Source organism: Dromaius novaehollandiae, chromosome 2 (genome assembly GCF_036370855.1).
Source record: "Dromaius novaehollandiae isolate bDroNov1 chromosome 2, bDroNov1.hap1, whole genome shotgun sequence".
NCBI classification, from domain to species: Eukaryota; Metazoa; Chordata; class Aves; order Casuariiformes; family Dromaiidae; genus Dromaius; species Dromaius novaehollandiae.
The window spans coordinates 56,398,729-56,425,774 of record NC_088099.1 but is presented as its reverse complement, the minus strand read 5'-3'; the positions used below and the strand labels follow the sequence as shown (position 1 = coordinate 56,425,774).

Here is a 27,046-nt window from a genome sequence, read left to right as displayed (position 1 = left end):
GAAATAAGTCTCTTGGCACCTGTAACTTGATTTTATTGATACATAAAACCAACAAACAAAACCTCTTGGCTTGTGGTAGAAGCCCTTCTGCTTCTGTCCTCTCTGCCAAAAAAAATGTATATGCCTGTATAACAACAAAATGCTTTGTGAAAATTCAGAAAGTTGAATTCTACCTATTTATTTATCTAAGATATTTTTTCTGAAAAGGCCTTGAAAAACATCCCTGCTTTTTATTCATCTCTCTCCTTAAATATAAAGCCAAAAAGTTATGTGGGGACAGCAGGAAGTGGGTCTACAAGAGAGGAAAAGGGGGCCATAAGCAGACCTCCTTGGGCTGCATACCTCAACCACCTTGCCCTTTGCTTCCAGGTCATGCGGTTGTGTGAGCATCTCCGGGTAGGTGGCTGGGACCTCGGTGGCTCCCGAGGTCTCTGTGCATTTAGCCTTTGCATGGATACAGTGACTTCAGCTGTCTTATAGCCAGCAGCTGTTGGAGGCATCCTGGCTGTCTTCACCCACCCACACAGAAACAGGGACAGCAGTGAACACAAGCTGCAGGAAGGCTGAGCTCTTCTGGGTTGTGATGCTACTATGGAAATGAGGCTGCCTCTCATTTTCGGGCAGTCTTAAGGAGAAAAACTTTACTCGTGACCCTTACGCAATGTGCTCTGCCTGAGCATAAAGGGTGTGAACTGCTTGCTCAAATGGTGCGGGATGCATCTTTGGTTTCTTTGGTGTTCTGGAGATAGTAGCAATTTGCATTTCATCATTTTAAGTTGTATTTTTAAAATAATTTGCTAAGATTACTTGAGCAGAGATTCAGCACTTCAAGGAAGGCCTTGCATGGAATAGGGACACTTACTCAATCCCCTCCAGTTGCACTACCAACATTTTTGTTTCAGAAGATGAGAAGGACATTCTTGGTTTCTTGAATTTCATGCTGATTTTGGTTTATAGTAAAACAAATCAAAGAGCCCAAACCACACATGCACACAGAAAGCAAGAACATGCACCACACACCAACTTTAATAGCATTTTGTCTCATCTCAAGAGAGCACTTAAAATCTGCTTAAATCTGTTAATTTTATAGCCAAGCGTCTGCCTGAGTAGGATCCTTTAATACTAGTACTTTCATGAATTGGGCCTATAACTGTAAATTACCACCTGGTTAATCTTTTTGAGAGAAAAACAGTTCCTCATAACTGAGGGGCAGAGACATGCTCACCAATGTGCCTTGGAGATGTGTGATAGGGCTTTTCGTTCCAAACACTGGAAGATGTTTGGAGCTTGCTTGAATTGTTGTATGATCCTGAGATTTACCACGTCTTGGAAATGCAGCCTGACCTAAAGCTGGCTTAAGAACAGTGATTCCCAGGGGAACCATTTAGATCATTAGATTGTTGGAAGTTTAACTTTACTTATGTTAAACTATGCATCTGTTTATATGGTTACCTAACTAGGCATGGGCTAGAGTCCTTCAAGAGGTTTAATTGTATTATGAGCTAATTAACCAATTAAAAATGTTTGCTTATTAAAGCATTTGTTTTTATAAGTAAAGAACTTTCATTAAACTTGGGATATTATTGGGCCTTCTATTTTTGCCTTTAAAAGCTTTCCCCCCCCCCCCTTACTTTTTTCAATGGATGAGTGTTATGTGTGCCTAGAAAAAAAGGCAGGTATTGCAGAAATGTTGGCATGAGCGCGGTGGGAAGCAATGGGTACTGTACTGAAAAGAAGCACTCCCTCACTCCCCTCTTCCTTATCTCTGTAATTAACTATAGCACCATTGTGATGCCTTGGCAGATGATGGTAACCCTGCAATAATAATACTTTATATTGTAAATAACAGGGCATTCCTGTCCAGAGCAGACAGTAGAGCTTCAAAGATAGGGAAAAAACAAATACCATGCTATTGAAGGCCATAACCTTCTACCTTTTAAAAAAGGATCTAATCTTAAAAAATAACAGGGTAAAAGCTAGCTAAATGAGGGTGGTAAAGCTGCAATAAAGGTTTTCTTTACTTAACCCTTAGAATACTGGTCTTTCCCAACATATCAACTAAATGAGTGTTATTGCACAGTGCAAGTGTCCATTATATTCAGAGGGTTAAAGAGGTAAAACCAACAAAGAGGGAAGATTGAAGGATACCAAAGTTCCAAAACCAAGGTATTGGTTACTGCATCTTAGGTAAAGATAACTTAGGAGAGCAGATTCCTTTCTTCACAGAGGCATTGATGAGGTTTTTTATTTCATGTTTTGATTAATATCAAGAACTAGACATGAATGTTTTTGTAATAATATTTGTGGGAGGGTGAATCTTCTGGAGTGATTGAGTCACTCTGCTGAATGTATGTTAATTAAGGTTTTTTGTGAGGGGGACTTCTACCAAGCGCAGTAGTGGGAATCCGGCACAACTCGGGAAATGAATTCTGAAGCTAGTTTGAGAGCAGGATATTCAGCATCTTAAAGGATGGGGCTCCTACTTTGCCTGGGGCATGGGTTTTTCATAATAACTGTTGATTTGAGTATCCAATTTGAAACATTTTTAATAAGCTGGATTTTAAGGGTTAAGGAGTTGGGATAGATGTGAAAAATTTGACCCATGACTGAGCTGTTGCATCTGTATCTATATATACATATGCATGATATATTAAATATATTATTGTATATGATTATATATGTATATATAGAGAGAGTGGGTCTGTATTTCTGGAGAAGATACACTATGAAAATCAGTTTTAAAATGCAGATATGCCTCAAGACATTTGTTTGTTCCCGTTTATCCTCCCAGAATTACTATCTGAGCATGTAGATGTCCATGTTTAAACATTAGAGTCCTTCTTGTGTGTTATAAAAGAAGATAGAATTTAGTGTTGCCTGAGGCAAATTTAATATTTAAATCTAAAGTAGAATTTTAGTGTTGGGATCCTGGGCAGGACTCACAGTGTCTCCTGCCTGAGACACGAAAGAAGTTATTCTAAATTCTTTTCCACTCCAGGTAGAACAACTTCATATACATTGAAAGAACAGCAATCCTGAACAATGCACAAGCAGGAAGAGAAATAGCATTCTTGTGCAATGGCAGCTGCTGTTACGGGCAGTGGAATTTGTATGTTAAAGTCAAGTGTGCCAGGGAATGTATCCGGTTTGTGGGTTTTTTTTTTTAATTGTTTGCTTTTTAGTGTCAGCAGATGCACTTTGCTTTGTGAGTAAGTAGATGACCTTTACCTCTGAACCCTATGATATGTACTTCATAATAACTGGTTGGACTACTTTGACAAATTATTAAATTGTCAGGATGCTGTTTGCAGCACAGTCCATTTTTAGAAAGCAGATAGTCAGCTGTTTGGCATTACATTGGGTAGAAGAGTACCAGACAAGAAAGGCAGATTGCTTTGTAAGCTATAAAATGTCAGTCAGTAAATACTCAAAGGTCCGGTTTAAGTGAAGAAAGAGTAAATGCTAACGCAATTTCTGTGCATGCATTGGATAATTTACCATAAACAGGAAACAAACTGTAGCAGCAAGCAAGCCACAGTAGTACAGGTCTACGATTTGCTTCTTGTGATGTATGATGCCTGGATGTATCCTGTATTATTCAAAAAATGAGACTTTGATCTATAATGATGTGCTCTTTGCTTAATAAGCAGATGTTTGACTGTGTTTAACAGATGTGCACTTTATCCTGAAAAACAAAATATTCTCCTTGTGCTGTAAGGGACAAATTTTCTTTGGGTAAAGAGAGAATGAATTGTATTCCTGTCTGAATATAATCTACGGTTGGGTGTTTTGCAAACGTCTGATGGAAGACTTTTTTTCATGTCTGAGGTGGCAAGCAAAGAGGATCGAAGTATATGAAATGTGTGAAAGTTTGTCTCTGCCTGCCAGACTTTCAAAGTCCTTGCTTGATCTCCCTTGACTTCTGCTGCTGCCTCTCTTTTCCTCCCCTTCTCAACTCTTCAAACCACAGAGCTTTGTGCCAACAATGTCTTGCCAATATTTTGGTTGCCCACCTTCAGTTGAAAACTTAAGGCGCACAGTAGCCTCTGCCTCATTTGAACTCATGCAGGCCAGTCCTAGTCCAAACACAAGTGATAATTTTTCTTGTTGCTATGTAGTTTCCTATGAATGCAGAATTAGTAAGTCTTCACATGGCATGCTGTTCTGGGTTACTCTGTTATCTGTTAATCTTGGCTGTGCCAGTAAACATGGCTGGTTTTATTATTAAAACAATATGTATGTATACTGATCGCTTGCAACCATGACAGTCATGTTAGGTTTTTGTGGTCCTGCCTGACTGAGGAGAGAGTTGGTGAAACAGGTGCCGAAAGCACAACAGACACCACAGGTAGGCACATCTTTGCATTCAGGCAAACAAAGAATAGGACGAGTAAATATAGAGAGGTTTTATTTGGCTGAATGTGAAAACTAACATGAGTGTTGCAATAGGGAAAGAAAGGATGACTACACGTAAAAATTTGAAAGTCTCAACCTTTTTCTTTCTTTGCATCAATTGTTGCAGAACTCATATCTTTAGGAAGAAGGCGCTACACTGAAACAAAGAGATTGTGGGGAGTAAAAGGCAAGGGAAATGTTTTGCATGCGTGGTGGCATGCATGGTGCTTCAGTAAAAGCATGTTTCCTTTGAAACTTCATGCTGTGTGAGAATTATTTTATTTCAGTGTTTTGAAGGGGTATTTGGGGGTGGGGTAAAACTTAATTTGAATTATTTCACCCTATTGACACTACCAAAGCTGCAGTCCTTGGCCTCTCTGTTAAGTGGACTGAGAGTTCCTCTATGTAATTTAAAGCCTGGGATTACGTGTAATTAGTGTTAATGCTAATTGCAGGAGAGGCTCCATTCAATCCAAGCACTAGTCTAGTCTCTTTACTGGACACACTCTACAAATAGCCTTCTGAGCTCTCTCTGAGGAGGCTAAACTACTGGTAGTGAAAGATACTTAGAGATGTATTCACTGATCCAAGTGAACTATATCAACTTGTTCTTTAAATCAAAAATTGTCCTGCATCAACCTTGTGTCATACATTTCAGTGTGTCTGTTCTTTTAATGATCTGTTTTCTGAGCATAAGCAGTTATGAAGACCTGCAGAATAATTTCAGTAGTGAACTATTGGAAGATTGCAATGTACTATCAAGAAGTGTGGGTGGGGAGCATTGAAATCAAGGTTCAGTTTATGTTATTGTACCTATATTATCGTGTTGCTGTACATGCAAGAGGTGCTGAAAGTGTTTTAAGCATTACTGTGTTTCAACAAAGGACAAGAAAGATTTGCCAGAGGAGATCAAAAAGAAGAAGATACAAACTGTATTGCAGAGAATGCAGGAAAGTCATTTTGCAGCTGCTGTTGAAATATAAGTACTGTGAATGCTGACTGCCAAAACATGGGATTTATGGGAAATAAAGCCCTAAAATATTTTTCCCCTACCAAAAAGAAAGGGAGGCAGTAAGAGGAGTCCTTCCAGAAACACTGGGGTTTTTTGTTATGTGTCTAGCTTCTGTTGAAGTTTTAAATGGCTTTCTGGTGCGATAAACATTTCAATATGAAGACAGAATGGAAGACTAAGAAATAACTTAGCCTGCGTCTTTTGAGAGAAATGCGTTCAGTGGATAGCAGCTTTGAAACATGTAGCTAAGTTCTGTGTTCAGTAACTCGGTTTCCAAGTGTCACTGTTGTAAGACATAGTAAATAAATTACATTGTATGTCAGAAAAAAGCAGATAATTCCATTGCAGATAAATTAATAAAGCACTTCTTGAGATGAATTTTTTTTATGAATACATAATCTTGAGTGTAATTTGGCTTCAGTGTTAGACCTATTGCACTACCTGATATAAAATGGGCAACTTTTGAGAGCTTTGGTGAGCCAGGTTGCTTCCCAGCTTTGTTACAAACAGTATGAGACTGCAGTCATCTACTGCCTTCGTTCAAGAATTTAATTAAGCATGTTCTTATAGTTAAGCGTAGACTGAAGCAGGATTTTTCTTCTTCACCCTGTCTTTCTCAGATCGTTTATTTTTTCTTTGCGGTTTCTTACTCAGGTAGAGAGGCATGAAAAAGCATTTTGCTGACAAACCATGAGAACTAACAAAATACCTGAAAAGAGTAATTCCAAACTCGCTCTGAATCTTGTGTGTAATAAACTTAAATCATGATCTAGTGATAAGCAGAAAAGTTTCAAATGCCAGTTAATATAACTGACATCAGCCAACTTTACCTTTCGCATCATGCACGTTAGTTTTAGCAGCCTTGTTCAGTGTGTCCAGATGAAAATATTACATATTTGCTGTCACCTGCATTGGAATATATTGAAAGAAGTATCTGAGTAGCAATTGTTTTTCTGTCAAGCCTCTCTCTAGGTGTTTGTGAACTATAAAATAATTCTCAAGTCTGACTCAGCATGGCACTTAATTTTAGATGACATTCTCTGCTTCTGCATGGAGCTAATTAGTTTGAATTGAGTACTGCTCACATTTCACATCCACCTAGCAGACTGCTAAGGCACATACACCTCTGGATGGCACTGCCTCCTGAGCGTGGGTGCTGTCCCTTGCTTCAGTGTCCTTGCCTTGGTTGCTCTAAAAGAGCATATCCCTTGGGAGACTGGTTGAGTAGCCTTTTCATAGGTGGGGAAGAAAATACCCTAGGCTCTCCAAAAGGTGTGCTGGGTACATGCAAGCTTTGTGAAGGGCACCGAGTCATTTTGGTGGTGGTAAAGTTGCAGAATGTGTATAAGTAAAAAGTTTGTCTGCAGTGTGCTTCACACAAAACTTTGATAAACCATCCTGGAGAGTGACTAGTTTAAACTTTGAGGGAAAATTTGTCCTTTGGTGCCCTCTTGTGGCTCTAGGATAGAGAAGCAATCTCAATAATTGCCATTTTTAAAAAAAAGGTTTTCATTAAAAAAATATTATTTTAAACAATTCGTTTCTCATCATTTGAAGTCTTTGTACAAATATGGGGTGGGAGGGAAAGCCATACATAATAAAGCATGTACAGCTGGATCTCAGATGTGAAATGTTAGAAATGTATTAATGAAAAAAGATTTCAGTGTAGGCCTTAATGTGGTGAAAGTCCTGGTAGGCGGTAATTTTACACTACTTAATAGCCCTGGTGTGCTCCTGTGAGATGAGGTTCAGGTTGTGCACGTGTCTACATGTATATGCCTGTGCTTAGGCACAGGTTGGCAGGGCTGGCACCTTAGGACACAACCTTCACAGAAGCTTCAGCTTCTTACCATGATGTATCCCTCCAAGTGCTGCCCTTTGCATCGCTCAAAGGGAATCCGTGTTATAATCCTGTTAAATAACTTCCTGGAACCATAAAGAAACTGGTAAAGGAGTTGGACTGTCATGCAAACTGTCTGCAGGTACTCAGGTTCATTTATTTGCTGTTGCAAAGCATTTCATGATATCCTATGGTTTTAGATATTCTAAAATAATCTAAAGTCCTTGTTTGCAGAACCCAGGATTCCCAGTCACAAAAGTTTTACAATCAGCAGCACTTGCAGTACAGTGCAGCCTGCATGTGTGGGACTAATACACAGCATATCTAGAGCCTTATCGAAGGCCATATAGTCCCACGTGGGAGCTAAGCCAAAAGCTGCGTACTCGGAGATCTTAGGTAATTTTGTCTGACAACTCCCAGACACATGGGACTCAGTTTTTCTGTCTCCTGTTTTTCGGAGGGATGAAAGATCCCATCACCACATCAGTGGACGAGTGTGAGATAGTTTGCTTTCTTTACCAGCTTTCTCAGGTAACTGTTGTCACTAGCTCTGTTTGTTTAGGTTCTTAAATTCCTTAATCTCTTTGTCCTTAAAATGGGAATTAGCTATACTTAGCCTTTTTTGGAAAAGCTTGATGGCAGGGCTGCTTGTTGTTATTAAAGTAACTTGAATTCTCTGATGCATAAAGTTCTCAATGTAAATGTAGTATGTGAAAACGTTTGCTTGTATTTGCTTTTGTTTTGTGGTAAGTATATGTTTTCCCCACCCTTGCATCAGAACAGAGTAAGAGCAAAAAAACACTTCCTGTGTTTACATACAGCACTGCCTTACAGAAATGTTTCTCCTTGTGCTGTTTTATAGTTGCTGTTATATGAGAGAGGTTGGATGAATAGATGGAAGCCTTCAGTTTTACATGAAGGAGAGGGAAATATAAGAAATGTAAAATGGAGAGGACACTTAATTGCTTGGGCCAATAATATGGTAAGTACGTCACTGGTAAATGAGCAAAAGTTGGACTACATCGATATTTGTAAATGTTTCAAAATAATGTAAATTGCCTACCTATTCCTTTAAAAATGATACATTTGAAAAGTCCAGTATATAAGGCATTGAAGGAAAGTGTTTTAGATGTTTTCTTCAGACAACCCCGCTGCTGGCATTTCCACCTGGCTATTTAGTGTTCTCCATATGACTACATACTTCTGAAAAAATTTAAGAGAAGTAGCTGTTCGAACAGCCATTAAGGGTGGTTGCCACTATATACTATTGTAAAGCAGAGTTTTCACCACTGAAGCAAGCTGCCTGAGGAAGTAATGCTAATGTGAACTCCTTTTTAAAAAAAATCTTGTAATTTGTGTTGAATTGACATTATCATACGTATTTCTAATGTTGCAGGCTACAGAAAATGATGGTAAGAACTGCTTATTTGGGTAGACCACTAGAAAAGACTTGGGAGAAAGTCTGTCCTTTTTGCTCTAAGTATAATTCATATTTTAAAGGGGACCATCAGTGTCATGATGAGTGTTGCATTTCACCTGTCACTGTATATCTATTTAATGGGTCAGGGTCTATATTTTGAAGCTCAGCAGTGAGGGGTACATTTTAAGTATGTAACACGTCTAAGTTCTAGAGTTTTATTTTCAAATGTGACAAAGATACTTCTGAAAACATTAGCCTCCCTCCCCGGCGTCCTGAGGGGTGGTTCTCCTCCTAAAGGGAAGCATTTATTAAAATATCTTTAAGCAGTTTTTTTTTTACTTCCTTTAAAAGCAGTTTTATATGAAATTGTTACAGGTGGACTTTGTGCCCCACTTTAATAACCGCATTCGGTTTGAAACTTCGGCAAGTGCTTGATCTTCATAGCGTTAACTCTTTTGAAGGTTTGTTCTTTTCAGAGTCATACAATTAAAATATATATTCCAGGCAAATCTGCTGGGAATAGATAGGACAGTTGAGGAGAGCTATCCCTAGAGATGACGTGCCACATCAAAATACAGCATACTAATAAAATGTTGAGAACCATCTGTCAGAGACAAAAAGCCATGGTCAGGGCCTATCTTTCAATGAAAAATGAAGTGACATTTGCCCTCCAAAATATTACTATATTTGGTTATTGGTCTTTCCCTTCCTCCCACCTTTACTTTTTAAAAATTTTCTCCTTCCTCTAGCAAGGTTGAGGGAGAGTTATTGCTTTCTTCCCCCTCCCCCCCCCCCAAGTCATTCAGAGAAAATGTTATATAGCCTTGCTACTTAATGTACTTGGCATTTAGCTACCTAATTTTTATGTTCTTGAGTTTTTGGGAGGTTTTGACACTCTGTATGCGAGCTGGTTAGACCTTGGATATTCTGAGATGAGCTCCAGGTTATTTAGGCAAGGCCTAATTCTGCTGTCAGATGCTCACGTAACCCGCGTCTGTTGCTGCACTCCCTTCTCCGTCATTCATGGCCAAGAATATGAATTTTACATACGGAGGGACCTGAGGACCAAATCCATAAAGGCATTAGGCTGCGTATCTCCCATTAAAACAACAGGATTTTGGCTGCTTTGTGGAAGAAAGGTGACTCTGGAAGTCTTTTCAGTTCATGATGCAAATGGCACACTTAAGCTGTAGGGGATTGTACACTGTTGTGTTGGGGCACTTTAAAAGTAAGCTTGTCTACCTAATGCAAGATTTGCTGCCTTGTAGAAAAACAGAAGGTGTGTCATTTTTATCTGAAAATCGTGATTGTAGACAAAGTAGTAAGATTAATAAAGACAACTTCATTAAAACATGGCTCAAACAAGATAGCACATTTTAACAAATGAGCTTAGAAAACACAAAACATAAGCTCCTTGTTTATGTTAGCCAGAGATCTGGGCTCTCTATATTGCAGATTCTGTATACAGTGTTTTTTCTGAGACCGCAATGACTGTTAACTTCAGAGATGCCAATAGGAGAGTTTTCCACATTTGCAGTTCTTCAGATCAGTAAAGAAGCCCCTGCCCATCCCTAGCTGCATGTTTCTGCCCACCCCCAGGCCACTTACTGCTCCTTGTGATACAGGTTTAAAAAAAAACCCAAACAAACAAACAAAAAACCCCTGGCTTAGACCATGATCCCCACATTTGGTCTTGTTGACTTATGAACAGTCGAATCAGTACAGCTGAGGATCTAGAAACCTGCAGTGGAGGGGAACAGAAACAGACAGGGGAATCTCTTAAATCAATTTTGTCACTGGAGAAATCATAACATGGAATGGCATCCTGGACACTGACCTTTCAAGGTCCCTTGCATCTGCTTTTCTGTGATTGAGAGCTGTTTTTTCTGCTTGGTGAGCCTAAAGGAAATATCTAGCAAAAAGCTTTATTTTATTTAGGGGACTTCCATGTTTAAATCACTAAGAAATGAGTTGTTACTTAACATGAAATTAATCTCCATTTTATTACTGGAAAGGTTACAGCTCACCTTTTGTAAATAACATGGAAAAATCTGATTAATGGCTCTCTTAATTTTTCTAAAATGACTTTAGTCTTCCTTTCTTTAAACCTTTTTTTGTTTTGGTCATTAGGGAGCTTTCCTGAGGAGGCAGTGAAAAATCACAGCAAAGAAAACTGTCATTTAAATATGTTTGTTTCTCTTATAATACAAGAGTAGAAATGCATTTTAGAAGTGCAGGTTGGCTTCTTTTATGTTAATGAGTTGCTACTTCATCTTTTCTTTTTCCAAGGTGGAAATTTCTGCTTCTCTGTAGGGACTATTTTGGAAGAGTTGGGTTTTTTTCATTCCTTTAGCAGTAGCATCAGCCCAACATGCTGGACTGATTCATGACTGGAATTGGTAATCTGTCACTCATTCACTTGTTATATTTTCATTTCACATGTCAGTTCAAAATATCTAACTTACTCTAGTCTCTTCATTTCTTTTGTCACCTCTTGTGAGGTGATTGCCCTTGGTATAAACTGCTTTCCCTGTTGATATGGAAGTGCCCTGAAACTTATGCCATAAACTGTATCGCTGTCTTACTGTACAGAATAATCTGGGATGTGGTGAGTAGGAGTTTGTCAGACTAAATAAATTTCTCTTTTATTTAAACATTCAGGGTGTGAAGATACTTGACATGATCTCCAAGCAAAGAATTACCAATGTGCCTCGAGACGACATAAGCCTTCGGCCAGATATGTATCCCTGCAGCCTTTGCTGGAAGGATAATTTAACGCTGATTATTGGCTGGGGAAATTCAGTAAAGGTACAATTACCTGTCTTTGTAATAAATGCTTGCTGTTATCACAGAGAAACAGAGGATTATTTCTGAAAAGCAAAGACAATCGAAAAGAATAGAATTTGGTTTGACTACAGTGTGCAGAGCTCCTGCTGCCAGAGAAATGTCATTGGACTGACCCTCACGAGGAGGAGTAGCGATAGACACCCAGTGGTCAGACAGTTTTCTGTGTGTGAGCACACAGTGAATGCAGTCCTCAGGGATGCTTCTCTCCTCTGTGCCTTGGAGAGATTTCCTCTTTTGAAAGGTTTTAGAGAGCTGTTGTGAATTCATTTCTTTTGATTAGCATTAAGGAAGAACAACTTACCATGAGGTATTTTTTGGAGAGGGTTGTTTGGGGGTGGACAGGGTTGTGACTGATAAAACAGCAACATAATTTCAGTCAACCATGGAAAAAAAGGGGCAAGGAGGAGAATGTTGTGGGGACAGGCTAATTTGAGTTTTGCTTTGCTTTCAGCAGGGAACTGGCATTTCAAACTCGTGCACTACAGACTGTCTATATGATTTGCTCAGACTAGCACCTGATACAGGTTTACTACAAGCCTGTTAGGTGCTTTCTAATGACAGATTGCTACATCATTGCACAGTGGGAAATTAAAAGTACTTGTTAGAAGTAGATAGAAAGGAAGGGTACAGTGAAGTAGGTGAAGCATAAAAAGTTTTTGCAGCCTTAAGCTTTGAATTTTACAAATCTACAGTCTTGTCTAAGTTTGGCGTCCGTCTTCCTCGTGTTTTGTGCTTGCTTTACAACACTTGGGTATTTGCATTTCTTTAAATGTACATACTCTCTTCCTCTTATTGTGAGTTGCAATAGCATATTCTTACTGAAATAGTAAGGTAATGAGATACTAAGTATGAGAAGATACGAAAATCAAGCTCACGTGTACTAGTATAAAGAAACAGTATTGAGCAGATGCTTTTAGATTTCTTTCTTGTGGTCCATTTTCCTTCTCCTTTCCCAGCATATTTATAAGACTATGGGCTACAGTCACAACTTTCCTGTCTTGTTTTCTTCTTCAGTGATGCATTGTTGCCATTTTACAGCCTGTGTTTTTCAAAATATAGAATTGCATGTCCAAGAATGCCTCAATAAGGAAAGGAGTTCCTGGGAAGAGTTAATATTATTTTATGAGTTAGAGTTTGTTCATCGTAATGATCCAAATCTATTTCCTAGGTTTGCTCAGTAAAGGAACGGCATGCCAGTGAAATGCGTGACCTTCCGAACCGCTATGTGGAAATAGGTATGATTGTATGAATGTGCTCTCCTTCTCAAAATTAGATAAGATTTGAAAGGTCTGTTTTAGCATTCTAGCCTGAAAAAGCTGTTACAGTTCAGAGGTAATGTGTAGTTATAACATAAATGTCTCCTCATTTTTAGCTGGTGAGGTTGTCACAATGTCCTCATGCGTAGTTTTTTGTAATCTCAGTGAGTCTGAAATTCGGTGCTCTTTCAAAATCAGAGATCCTTGTGTGAACACTGGATGTCTAAACTTTCCCTTCCTACAGATTGCTACAGAGAATGTCTTTTCATCTTGGTTAAATGATAATCATGGTAGCATATTAAGGAGAAAACAGACCTTAGTTTAATGAATTGTTTGATTTTATCATTCATCACTTCTTTTAACATTTCTTTGTGTAGTGTTAGAGAGCTAGTTTGAATTTTCCCGTGTTGCCTTTTTTGCTTCTTGCCTTTTGTGTCTGTTCTCCTTTGCTTTCTTATTTCTTTAGTTTAGACGATAAGAATAAACTTAATTATTGCTGATTAATGGAAAAGTCATGACAAAAATGTTAATGAAGTAAAGCATAAAGTGGAATTTGAAGGAAATTTGCTGGAGGGAGAGGGGAGAGGTAAGCAAAAAGTTTCCAGTGTCCCCAGAAGAAATTTATGGTAAGGAAGGATTTGTAAAGAGGTAACAGTGGAAAGATAAACAGGCCTTCTGGGACTGCAGAGCGAAGTGGACCACAGTGTGAAAACTTCTGTGCTTGCAGGTTGTGACTTGAGGTTGGTAGACTAGAGCTGACTAGAGACTAGAGTGTTCAAACAAAATCCTGTCTCACGTCAGCATACTGACCAGAATGTTGCAGGGCACAGATATATATGGCTTAGTGATTTCAGAAAAGAACAGTTTTAAAACAGCTCCTGAAAATGAACTAGGAAACTCATTAAACTCTATTATTTTTGGATACTCTGAGAAGAAGGCATGCCTGACACACTGAGATGTACAAGCTATTTGTTGATTAAGATTACATTTTTCCAAAAGAATTACTAACTCTGGAATTCTGGATTTTTGAGAGAATTACATCAAGGAGAAGTTCAGTCTTGAGTTCTACCCACAGATCTTTATATAAGCTTTTGTGTACCTGTAAGTAGTCTTTTTGAAAATAATTAGAAGGATGGTTTACGTAACAGATGAACAGAGGCAACTTTTACAATTTTAGTTATGATGTGTCTCTGAGGAAGGAGTTGGCTTTACCTGACTGTCTTTTGGAACTTTATTTAAAAATAATAAAAAGCTCTCATCAAACTGTGTAGGTGCAAATCTAGAGAAGGTTAGAGATTTCTGTGGAAGTCACTTGATCTTACGCCGTTCAGCTTAAATCCTCTCTATTTTTGAGGACTGTGTTTTATGTCACTAACCTGTTAACAATGTGCGTGAGATTTCTTTCTGGTTTCAGGTCAAAGCTCTGAAACAGCTCTGCCAAATGCTATGAGCAGCACTCATTGCAACATGGGTTTTAAATTGGGAGAGAAAAGGAGAAGGCATTATTTGTTCTAGTCTCAGTGGAAATTACAATAGCTTTTGATGTAATCATGTAGAAACTGCTCTTAAGAATCCTGTATCATGCCATAGTGTCTATTTCAATTTTACTCTGATTTAAATTTTACTTTCAGATGCATAGGTGGAAGGTGTTGATATTATCTATAGGCAGACTGGCTACTGGCTCTCCTTTTTTTTTTTTTTTTTTTTTTTTTTTTTTTTTTTTTTTTTGGCAAAACATTAATATACTAAGCAGATGCATAAGCTGATACATTCTCAGTGTTTGTATTTTTAATATCTAGAACTTGCACAATGCAAGAATATCCTTCAGTGGCAGGATAGCTGAATATCCTCATGTTCTGGGGTATAACATCTTGGCATCATACTTCATGAAAAAATCAAGCAGATAACACAGTATAACTTTTGTCATGTTTTGTGGGTCTTTTTTCTGCTTTTGCAATTTTGCACCTGAAATGAAAACCAGGGGTGGACTAGGAAGCTTCACACTTTGCTCTCTGATTATCAGGGAAATACATCGAAGCCTATGACAACACAGTGTTTCTGTTTCAGATTTATACTGTTTTAGAGTCATTTTGAGGGTATCAAAGTTCCACAGAGTTAATAATAGTGTAGTAAACTGCGATGGCACTGGTAAAACATAAATGTTCCTTCAGTAGTTTGCAGCCCAGCGGGTAAGAAACGGGGCATTTCCTGCCTTGCAAGTTCTTCAAAGTTAGGTATGTAGAATACTGTGGAGCAAGGGCTTCCTGGTTTTTTGGTTCTGTTTTGACACACAGCATGCTGACTCAGAGGCAGGAAAAAGTGTAGTGTCTACCCTGATCCTAAACCAGACTGCCAGTGATATGGGAATGTAACACCACTGGACTCTTCTAGTGGTAGCTGTTTTCTTTAAAAAAGATGATGCTGTGGTTTTATGTAAGAGAAATTAGATGAAATATTCATGCAGTTTTCATGCATTAAGATCTATGTGGCATCACTAACTTTATTTACATCTTTCAGTGTATTAGTGGTGATTTTCTTTACTAATCTCTGTTGTCTCTTTGGCTATAGGTTGTAGTTAGTTATGTACGCGGCTCCTCATTCAGTGTCATAGATAAACTCAAGTGAAATGTTTCTACTTAGGTTTGAATGCGTGTTAGCTGAGCAGATCCTATCGGTTTAGCTCTGTCAGCTACCGCAGTGAAGTACTGTATTGATTAGAGAATATTGGTATTGAATTACAGGCTTAACGTGGACTAAATGCCATTGTGATCTTTCTTAAAGAGTGTTTGACTTCTGTGCTGGCTCCTGATATGTGTACAAAAGCTGTAATACTGGACAACTTCTCAACAGGGAACGCTTCCTCAACTGGAGCCTGCTAGAAGGCTTCTTACTGAAGAACTAATTAGCACTTTACAGTTAATATAATGCCTTTTCAAAGTGAAACAGGACATCTCACAAGCATTAAATAGTCTTCCAGTGACTTTATGAAGTAGCTCACGTTTTTGTATATTTTTTGTGGAGAAGTACTTCATCAGTGTCTCAGTTAATTTACTCAGGTTGCTAATGATAGAAGAAAGTAGAAATTAGCAGTGAAAGTCAGTAAAAGACTTGAAGTCAATCACAGACTTCCTATTCAATTCATTGTAGTCCAGATTTTATCTGAGGAATCTCACCTTAATTCCAGGTGCCAGCTGGTCAGCAATGCCTTTTGAGCAATTGTCTCCCCTGTGTGTTCCCCTTGAAGTAGACTTCTGATAAAGAACTTGCATGTTTTCTGGATGTGCTTGTAACAACATATCTGTATTTTCTGTGGGAAAAGCTGAATAAATGCATGCCAGGTTACCACTGAGTAATGAGTAATTGTACATTTTTATCTGAAAGGAAAACATGGGAATATTTATTTGATGGGGGGGTGTTTAAAAAAAAAAAGAAAAAGAAAAAAGCACACACCAATATGTGGCTTGTAAAGTGGGATACTGTGATCCACCATATCAGCATATTTCTCTTTATCTAGGTAGAACTTAAAGCTTAATTAATGAATACAGTTAGCAGGAAATTAGTAGTGGTAAAATGTCATCAACCTTATATGCTGACTTATGCAAACACTTCATTGCAGAAAGTCTGTGTACTCTGTGAAAAGCAAATCCGCCCCCCCCCCAAAAAAAAAACCCCTGTATAGCCAATTCCACTTAGAGTATTACCCATCTTGTTATGTCATAGGCCAAATGGATTGTTTTTAAGTTGCTTGATAAAATTAGTCAAGACTGTCACGCTACTGAATATGTTTCCTGTTGATTGATAAAGTTCCTCAGTTCAACGTTTAATGGAAAAAAAGAGTCTTCCAGGAAATCAACTTTGAAGCTTTGAAACTTAAGCTTCTCGTTTATTAGTCACCAAGGATTGCATAGGATTTCCTTAAAGGTCATATGTCTGTATCTGGAGATTTATGTAGGTGATTGCCATATTTCTAATGATGATTTTATTTCTGTGTGAGACAGAAGAGGGATAAGGTAACTTCAGCACCATATTTCCATTCAGCAAGGCCTGATTGCAGGTAAAACAGCAGATTGTAATTCTGCTTGCAGCAGACAAAACATTTACTAATTCAACTGAAAGAGTAGGTTGCACCAGAAAGATGATGGCCTACATGACCAAAAAGATTTTTCCTGTTTTTTCTGATGATTTGTGATACTGTAATTGAGATAAATTGTTTTGTTTTAGTAGTAAAATTTTTGCATGTTTCCATTCTATGACGATTTTCAGAGAAAAATATGAATGTTAGAAAAACGAGATTTTTACTACTGCTTATACTGGGTAGTACACCTAAAAGTAAGAATTTTATTTCTATGAAAACTGAAGCTCGTATATGTTTATGCTTTCTGATTTGCTTATACCTATTCAAAGACGGCTTAAGTGATGCTTATGTGGGACAAAGGCCTTTTCTGGTCCTCTAGCTAGAACTGAATGCATACTGTGGAAAAAATGCTTTCTTAATATATATCAAATGCAATTACATGAATCTGATAATAGCTAATCAAAGTGTGCCATTTTGTATACTATTTTTTTCTTTTTGCATACATAACGTAGCCCTGTAAAAGCACTAGTGCTGGAGATACAATCCTAGAAACTCTACAGGTATGCTATACTGTGGCCCACACCAATGACTGCAGATTTTGCAGATCTACCCAAGATAGCTGGTTAAAATGTAATTTGGGAATGTGTAATGATATCACCCCAGCATCCTGGAATCAGCCCAGAATTTGAGGAAGTCTGGGCCAGTTTGTATTGCTTTGTGGCTGTGCTGCTGTTAACATATGAATGGGCTATGTGAAAACTAGTCTGTGTTTGCTTCTCCTTTTCCTGCATACATTGTATAGAATTTAAAAAAAAAAAAAAAAAAACTGTCTTCTCCCCTAGATGTTAAGTTTCATGTTAATTGCCTGTGTTCTAGTTCAGCTTCCTGCTTACTTTCCCAAAAAATAATGTTCAAACCTTGGCCCTGTTGAAATCAACAGCAAAAACCCCTGACATCTCTGTAACCAAAATTTTTCTCTATAAATCTGTACCATTAAAGCAGGGGCAGTTTTAGGAGACTTGATTAAATGAAATATTTTTTTAGTATCAGTCCACTGCATGCATGTGGATCTCTAAAATATAAAGGTTTTTTTTAATAGAATTTGAGTAAATAAAGTAACATAGTGTCCCATCTCTGCAGTGTGGTATTTGTCACATATTTCTTTTAATGAACAAGAGAAAAGGTTTACAGCTTTCTCTTTTTTTATTTCTTGATAATCTGTTTAACAGCTCTACATAGAGGCTGAGCATAGAGTAGATCCCATGTCAGCATATTTTCCATCTTCTCTTCTGACAGGTGTAAACATGTATAACACGTGGCCATATCTAGATCATTCCCATTTACTTGTATGCTACATTTGATTTAATTGTTTTGGATCTTTTTCAGGTTAACAACATTACTGGAATATGTCTGTGTTGGATTCCCTCCCCCTCCATTTATCACAACAAATGATCTGTTAAACCACCTGGGAGCAGGCCAGATTAACCTATGTAGTGATCTGTGCTGCTATAACTTCTGTAATTTCTTCAATGAAACTTTTTTTATTGCATCAAAGGCTGTTACTGGGTCAAGAAGAACTGTCTATACTAGATATTTGTTGTTTAAGATTGTAGCGCCAGAGCTGGAGCACTGTTTCCTCAATGCCTCTTGAGGAGGATGAGCTGCAAGAAAGCTGAAAGTGAAACCTAGGAAACTAAAATCTATTTAAAAACAGAACTTCTTGCAGTGATCTTTTTATTTTCAAATACTGCTTTATCCTAAATACACCATTACATGGATGTTGGAAACATTAAGTGTCTCTCACTGGCTAAAGAACTGAAGTTCTAGCAAAAGTCAATGAAACATCAGTGATTTTTGAAAACTGTCCCCATAATCTTTATAAAGATACCATTTACCACACTGTTTTCCTCCCCAAATTCAAACATCAGCATTTTACATGCCTCTAAGAGCGGCTATCTCTCAGCACTTTTAAAAACTGTCAATAAATGTTTCTTTGCTGTCCTTCAAAGCAATGTTCTGGATTTGACTTTGTTTTTTCTTTAACATGGTCCCCTCTGCCCCTGTCTTCCATATTCTTTTAAAACCCCAAATACTGAATTGTAAACTGGAATTAAGATATACTGCGTAGATGTTTCTGACATTGTTTGTTCTGAAATTGTCCCTCAGAACATGTGTGCCCCAGTCCAAGTAATCCCGTGAGTCTTGCAGGTGAGAGCAAAGTAATTACCCACAGGATTACAGGTGTCCGCCTGTTCTCTCCCAGAACAGGTCGAGTTTTATCCTGGTGTTGTGCTTTTGTCCACCAATGATGTCAAAGTGTTTATAGTTATTAAATGAGAAATGGTATTTGCATAATTATTGAGACAGCTGTCAAGTCTGTACTTGACTTTTTTTCTTCTTCAGCAGGAAGAGAATTATTTAATCTTTTTCTTCTTATTAGCTTAGTTAAAGAAAACTAACTTTATTTTTACTGCCATTATGCTGCATTTTCTCTTTACTAAAATGATTAGTAACTATTTTAGTAAACAGTAGATACTAGTAGTGTAGCTTGCTAATTAGTAAGCAAGAAAACTATTTTTTTAGATGCCTGGTTTCTCTTAAAAACAGATTTTTAGGAGAAAATCATGATGCACTTGATATACCTATAAGCTTTTACAAAAATCTCTTCAAATACAAGCACCAAGTCATGAAATGGCTTGGACATCATCTTGTTACTTCATCAAATTCCTCATCTTGTTACTTCATCAAATTCCTCATCTTGCGGTTTGGGTTTTGTCAACAAAAAGCATCAACAAAAAGTGTTCCCCAAATGTTTGGTGCTTGCACTGTAAACCCAGCAGAATAAAAATCTAATCAGTTATTTCTGTGGCAGAGCTCTGCTTTAACAAGCCTTTTGTAAATACAATTCAGCTCTCTTTTCTACCTCTTTCCCAGAACAGTCATTACTTAAATGTCCTGATTTTAGGAGCAATTTTAGGAAGTTCATTTTCAGTTTTATAAACAAGAAAAGGTTCTATTCTTTAACCATTTCTTTTCTTTGTAATGAGTGTATCTGTAAATCTTCCTGTGATGTTTAAAGTGATGATAAATTAATAATGATCTTTGTGTTTTCATGTCATACCAATAGACAGAGCAGGTGGGATTCTCTAAGGCCACATGACTTGCTACAAACATGCCAGCCTAAGATGATGTTTTATATATTGCCTACTTTACTGAGTTTGTTCTAGGTTTTGCTTTTTCTCTTTTTTTCCTCTCGCCAATGTGATTACTGAAAATCTTGCTGACCCTTCATTTCACATGTCTCATCTCCAGCATGTCCTGAAGCACAGACCTTTCTTTTTGTAACCCTTAGCGGAATTTAATCTGTTAAATGTAATTTTTCATCATCTTACTGATCCAACTGGGAAGACTGCAGGTTTGTTATACATATTGGGTCTGCGTTTCTCTGAAGTGCTTCTCCTGTGTGCTGTTGTTTGCCTCTGGAAATCAGTTGTCTGTTTTTCTTAGGGAGTGAATTATGCTCATTTATTTACTTAATCTGTTGCCTTTCCTGTATTCCAGTTTTCCAGTTCGAAACTGAATTCCATATCAGTGGACTTGCACCTCTCTGTGACCAGCTGGTTGTACTTTCCTATGTAAAGGAGATTTCAGAAAAAACGGTAATTCTTTTTGTTGCAGTTTCCTCACAGCAATAAACTGTCTTGTGATCTGGGGCTTAAACAAGGTGCACAGATCTGATTATCTATGAGAGAATTTGTAGTCAGCTTGTAGTGAACAGTGCTTGAAACTTCCCTGACCTATCAAGTAGGGTCAGCAGAGGTTATGTTGAAGACTAATGTATTTACTTTTTAGAAGTCATGTCTGGTTTCCTTTGTTTCTTGCAGGAAGCAGAGAAAGTCATGTTAGATATTCTTTCTCTCTTTTTTCCCTCTTTTTTCCCCTCCCTCTCTTTTTTTCTCTTTTTTTTTTCTCTCTCTCTCCTTTTTTCTTCCTGGTATTTGTATAGCAGAAGAAATGAAGGATCTTTTTTAGCCACAGGAGGGGCTTGCTGACACTGCATCTTAGAAGAAATGAGAGTAGTGAAGTTGATCAACTCCAACAATAGGAGTCACTGTGGCAGGGTGGGATAAATTACTGAGAGTGTTGGTCCCCTTGCTTGCAAGACCTTAGTGCGTACATGAAGATATTTGTGTGCATAGGCAGAAATTAGAATTCATATCTGTTGTTTTTACTGAGAGAGCATGAGCGAGTACTGTGTCTGTTTCCTGCCTTTATTTCATATTGCAGAATAAAAGGAGAGGTAGTACAGGGAATCCTTGAAGTTGCAATGTTAGAATGGCAGATGCTCTTGATCATCTCTTTCATAGGATGTCTGCATTAGATGATCATCACCATAGTAACCTTAAGCAACTTGGTGCACGTGTTGCTAGGCAATGAAATGCTGTAGGTTCAAACAAATGCTCAAGGCTGCTGAAATCAATAGGGTTAGCTCCTAGCTCTGCTGCAGGATGTCAGATTATTATTTCTTTATTTATATTAAGGAGAAAAATAATGTCACAGCAGTGTTTCCCAAGAGAGCCAGTGCAGTAGTCTTCTAGTGCCTGAGAGTCAGTGAAAGAAAAGGAGGTAAACAAATGGGATAGGGAAGGAGGAGGAAAAGGTAGGTTGAAATGACAGGAAGCAGGGAAACTGGGAGCCGTTATTAACAAAAAAGTAGCATTGGAAGGGAGCTAGCATAAAGCAGGTAGTAACTGAGAAAGATTAAACTCATTCTGGCTGCTTCAGGAAAGAAAGCTGAAAAGAGAATTTCAGTTAATGTGACAGCAATAGAACATAGCAGAGAGGTTTGTCATGTATTTGTTTTTTAATTTGCCTTTACAGCAAGCGAACAGAAAAAGCCAAACCAAACAGCAAACCTCAGATGATGGACTCTGATAACTTCCTAGTCCTCTCAGTAATTATGGCAAGGAAAGAATTTTTCTTTCTGGCACTGCGGCTCCGCCCCAGCGTGGTCAGAAGCCCTTCATCAGGGTCTTGGGCTCAATGGAGCCCTACCTGGCTGAGTCTGCAGCAGAAGTGCTGCTCTCTACATACAAATGGTTCTGGGTTGTGAGGAGCACTGGTGGTCTTACCGCTTGATTTCACAGCTCTCAGATGACAACTTTTTGTTTGTTACATATCATATCAGATTCGAACATGTGACTTTGATTTTTTTTTTTTCTCATTTGAAATTGGAACAGTTAAACTAGGAAAATACATGAGTGGTGCTGCTGCCAAATGGATAGGGTAAAAGCAGTGTAAAGTCACTTCTTATGTCATCTTGTTCTTCTATTCTATGCTTAGTTTTAATTCACAGCTGGAAGTATAAAAAAGGATTGTCTTAGACCTTGACTTAATTGAAACTACAGGTAGATGAAGCCAGCAGTTTTCCCTGGATAGAAAATGAAAATCCATGATGTCATCTTAACAAAGTGACCTACATTACACTTCCCAAGTTTATGTTACTTAAGATCAGCAGCGTACCAAGGGTTTTAGGTTATCCTAGAATTAATTTTGCCCCTACCACTGCTGGATGCTTAAAGGTGTAATTTTAAACTCCAGCTAGTACTGAAATAACATTGTTTCATAGAGCGTGACCCCAGCTGAGACTCTGACTTAAATTTTGGAATTCCGCTGCTTGTTGAATGCATTGGTTGATGGTCATCTGTGATAACTCTAAAAGCTTTTTTGACCAAGAGCACAAAAATAATGACCAAACTCAGGAAAAAGTTTAGACTTGTGCCTGTCTAAGCCTCCTTCTCTATGCTGTCTGTCAGGAGAAGCAAGCCAAGAGTGAGTAAGGATAACTTTCCTATGTGTTTCAGCTACAATTATAGCTACTCAGTGGAGCACAACTTGCATAATTCACAACTGAATGCCTAGTGCAAAGTGAATACTGGGAGTTTGGGAATGTTTGCAGCTGATGAATTTGAGTCTTATTCATAGGTGACAGTCAGTTGGCATTGGTAAGGTAAACTGTGTAGGATGCAACTAAGGTGTTTGTATTTTTCTAGGAAGTGGAATGCTGTGCAAGACCTAGACTGGATATTGTACAACCCCTACCCGAGTCTTGTGAGGAGGTCTCTTCAGATGCGCTAACAGTAAGAGGATTTCAAGAAAACGAATGTAGAGATTATCATTTAGGTAGGTGATCTTAATATTGTTTTGTTTTGCTTTCATAACTTAGTTAAAAAAAAAGACTTCATCTGTGAAGAATCAAAGCTTCTGTGTCACTTTTGTACCATCTCCTTGAATAACTGCCTGTAGCTTCTTGTGACACGGTTGCTGAGACCTAAGTGTGAAGTGGAAATCAGCAAGGACCTCTCATATTAGAGAACAAAGATCTGCTTTACCTGCAAAGAGGGGCATGTTTAAACATCCTAATTTATAATGCCATAAAGGAAGACAGACATTTTGGGGAAGGGAGAAATATAGATCTCATGTAATGCGCTGGTATCATAGAAGGCGGTGCCTTTGATGGTGACACATTCAATATGATCTGCAAGAGTTCTTGGGGCTCTCTGGACAAATTTAGATCTTCAGAAATAGTGACGTGAGTGACAGTGTCAGGAAAAGCTGCTTTAGAGCAAAAGATGGAATAAATGTCATTTGAACAGTAAGATGCACCTTAATAGCTTCTCTGTATTGATAAAGTTATCAGCATATAGCAGATCCCAGCGGTAAAATCTCGTAAACAGAAACTGGAGCTTGGCAACTTCTGCCTAGAAGATGGGTTTAATTATGTAATGGTCAGGGAGACTAAACCCTAGCAGAATATATGCTGGAGAGCATGGTGAATTCTTAATCACTTACAAGTGTGGGGGTTTTTTTGTTCGTTTGTTTGTTTTAAGTGAAGGTGGGATGATTTTCTGATATATGTGCTGTATTTCAGAGAGATGCTTTGCAAGTCTGAGGCAGAGTTTCTTAGTGGAGATTATATTGCCTATGTTATATAGAAGCATTCCTTCTGGCTTTTAAAAATCCATGAATCTGGTTTTTAAACAACTTCTCTGGCAGCTCGCTTCCAATCATAGGCTTGGCAGACCTCTTTGTCTACATCAATGCCCTTAAGCCACTAGAAATACAGTATATCTATTCCTCATCTCCCAAACCTCTTGATTCCTATCAAGAGAGTTGGCCATTCCAATGGGATTGCTTTATACTTGTCCCTAAACAGCACACCGATGCCCACAGTTGTGCTTTGCTACTTGATGCATATTCCAGTTAGTTTGACAAGTCTATATTTTTTTTCAGATGGCTTTGAAACAAGCATTATTTTGTGCATTGCTTATAGGTAGGGGAGTGTATTTGTATGCATGTATTTGTAAGGGATGGGGGGGGATATATTCATTCTCATACCTACAAAATATTGATAGTGTTTCTTCATGGGTTCTGTAGAAAAAATAACTATTCTGAGCGATCATCTTCTGTGCTTGGTTTTACCTTTGAGTACGTTTTACTTTGAGCTTACTCAAAAATAAAGGCTTATGGTATAAGCAGATGCATTGTACATATAACCTTAACTTACAGCATTGCAAATGCATTGCTGTAATGATGTGCTGTGTCCCCAGGGGTTATGGCATCTATCGTTTATGCTTCTGATGGCCTTGACCTTGATGGGGAGGATAAGTTTATTGCAGGCTATGTAGTGTAATAGTCCTCTAAAAGTATAAGAGTGTGTTCTAAACCATCATAAAGTTTACACATAGTGGATGAATCAGAATTTGCAATAAGCTGTAGTGATTTTTTTTGAAAGCTATTTTGTCATTCAAACCAGTTTTAATTTATTGGAGAATACAGCTTCCCAAACAAACATGTTCTGCAAGAGTAGCTTTGTCTTGCTTGCTTCTCCTTTTTTTAACCCCACCCCCCTGCCCCCAGAGTGTATTAAAAATGAGGGCTTTACTTTAGGAAAATATAATAATAGTAATAAAATTGTGTATGCATTTGCAGAGTATTCGGAAGGTGAATCACTTTTTTATATCATCAGCCCAAGAGATGTAGTCGTGGCTAAAGAACGGGACCAAGATGACCACATCGACTGGCTTCTTGAAAAGAAGAAATATGAAGTAATCTTTACATTCTTTTCTTCAGGCTTTCCTGGTTTGGAAGTTGTGGTGGGAGGGTGACTTTGCGAGCTCATTTGAATGAGATAGTTCCTGTTCCTACAGTCACTGTGTTGTCACTGTGTGTGGCAGGTGTTGCCCATGCAAGGATAGACTTTGCTGTAAAGCACCTTATACCCCCAACCTGATTCGAACTTTAATCAACCTCTGTAGGGGCTGCTGCTCCCCTCACTGGTCTCTGAGGGACAGATAGATTTCTAACTGGAATAAGGCTTCTGAATTGCACCCCAATGAAGTAGCTGAATTAGATGCTGTGAATATTGTTCTCAGCATCAGATGTGAAACGTATTGGATGTCACTGAAAGTTGATTAGAGCTGGGTGTTCTGATTTTTAAAGCAGTAGAGCAGTTAACCGATGAGCTATGTGGATATTTTTCTAGATCTATCCAAACTGAAGGGGGAAAGAAAATGGACTTGATGGGGGGATATTGGAGTTTCCCATTCTAAATTGCTTCCTCTATGGAACGAGAATGGTATTTTAGGGCACTGTGCATTGCTCCATGTTACTTTCAGTGTTGAAACTTTTAAAAGTAAAATAAAACAGGCTTAAACTGTAGGTGTTGGTGCTGAAAGTAGTCTTACTCAGAAAGAAGCAAAACTAATAATAAAAACCAAGGATGTACAGCTCCCTTGGAAAAAGCAGCTCAGTATTTAGTTTTCTAAATATTGGTGTGTTTAAGTATGTCTATTTAAACACCTAAAATAATGCTGATAAATCCTTACAGGCAATATCAACATATGTCCAGTGCTCTGGATTCTGATGTCCTGGAATTAGCATTTGGAGCTCTTGCTACAATGCATGAAGTCATTTGCTCTTTTAGACGTTATTTGTTGGATGCCCATAATAATAAGAGAAAAATGTGGGAAAGCCATTCAGTGTTTGTTCCTTTTGTTAATGCGATCATGATATTCCTGATGCAGTTTTGTGCAAGTCCTTGTGGATGCTTTCGCTTCTGAATAGCAAACTCATACGATGAGTGCAGTTTTGCCATTTATGCTAATCATAGTATTTGGTCCCCAAAGACTCCAGTAATATGCCAGTGACAGCTGTGTGCGTGTGTCTTGGTGAAAGCCATTCAAGGTAGTAAGTAGCTTGTGTTCTTAAAGGTTTCATTTTTCTTTGTAAAAGTGCCAGTTTTGTTTCTGTACTTTTGAAGGAGGTAGAACAGCTGCAAGTAGCACTTAAGAAAAATAAATCATTCTGCCTGGAGAAGGCTTTTGGGGTGGGGTACAGAACAGCACCCTTCCCCCACCTCCTTTCCCAATGATTTTTTTTCACAGGTTTTGATAGTGAAGGGTTCTCATTTGAAAATGATCCAATGGGACTGCACTGTCTGTTGTGTTGTAGTCTTGAGATTTGATCCTAATATTGTAATGTGGAGTGAACCCAGATGGAAACAAAAATAGTTTTCTCTTTGGCTGACTGCTTTGTTTGAGTATGAATTCAAAGCTGTTCATCCAACCATGGCATTAAAAATTCTAGTGCTTCAAACACTATGCTCTGAAAAATAGTGGATATATGCAGTTCTAGAGCTTTCTGTATTGAAGGTTTATTTATTTGGCTGGTATGTCTTTTTTCTACTTTATGACTATAGGAAGCTTTGATGGCAGCTGAGATAAGTCAGAAAACCATAAAAAAACACAAGATTTTGGTAAGTCTCAGAACTTCTATTCAAAACAAAGCATTTGATTTCTTTCAGAAGCCTGATGCTACAAATACATTCCCTGTTCCATACCACACCAGACAATAGCTGTTAGGCATACTCCAACTAGCATTTGATTTCCTGATTTTAGCTGCAGAAGCAGATATTAGTGTGTGAAACATGAAAGGATCTGGATTTTATGAAGGTGCTATTGACATTAAAAAGAGAATTGCACTTTGCTGCTAATGGGCTTTTTTGTTTGCTTATATTTTTGTATTAAACTTCCTGCTGTTTCAAGTAACACATGGTATTACAATATTTGAGAATGGATGGGGGGGGTGACATTTTTCTTTAACTTTTGCCTTGTTCATGTGACAGGATTTGGCAGGAGTT

The 27,046-nt window shown here is 38.1% G+C and overlaps 1 protein-coding gene across 3 annotated transcripts in view; it reads left to right on the top strand.

Annotated features, from left to right (window-relative positions):
- Nucleotides 1-27,046, top strand: part of VPS41 (VPS41 subunit of HOPS complex) — a 107,676-nt gene that overhangs the window by 49,428 nt on the left and 31,202 nt on the right. For all 3 annotated transcript variants that reach the window (XM_026121438.2, XM_064506588.1, XM_064506590.1), the window contains 7 exons: nucleotides 8,110-8,229; nucleotides 11,329-11,475; nucleotides 12,683-12,749; nucleotides 20,407-20,504; nucleotides 22,899-23,028; nucleotides 24,838-24,953; nucleotides 26,606-26,662. In XM_026121438.2, coding sequence (XP_025977223.1) covers nucleotides 8,110-8,229; nucleotides 11,329-11,475; nucleotides 12,683-12,749; nucleotides 20,407-20,504; nucleotides 22,899-23,028; nucleotides 24,838-24,953; nucleotides 26,606-26,662 — 735 coding nt within the window. The remainder of the gene's footprint in view (nucleotides 1-8,109; nucleotides 8,230-11,328; nucleotides 11,476-12,682; nucleotides 12,750-20,406; nucleotides 20,505-22,898; nucleotides 23,029-24,837; nucleotides 24,954-26,605; nucleotides 26,663-27,046) is intronic.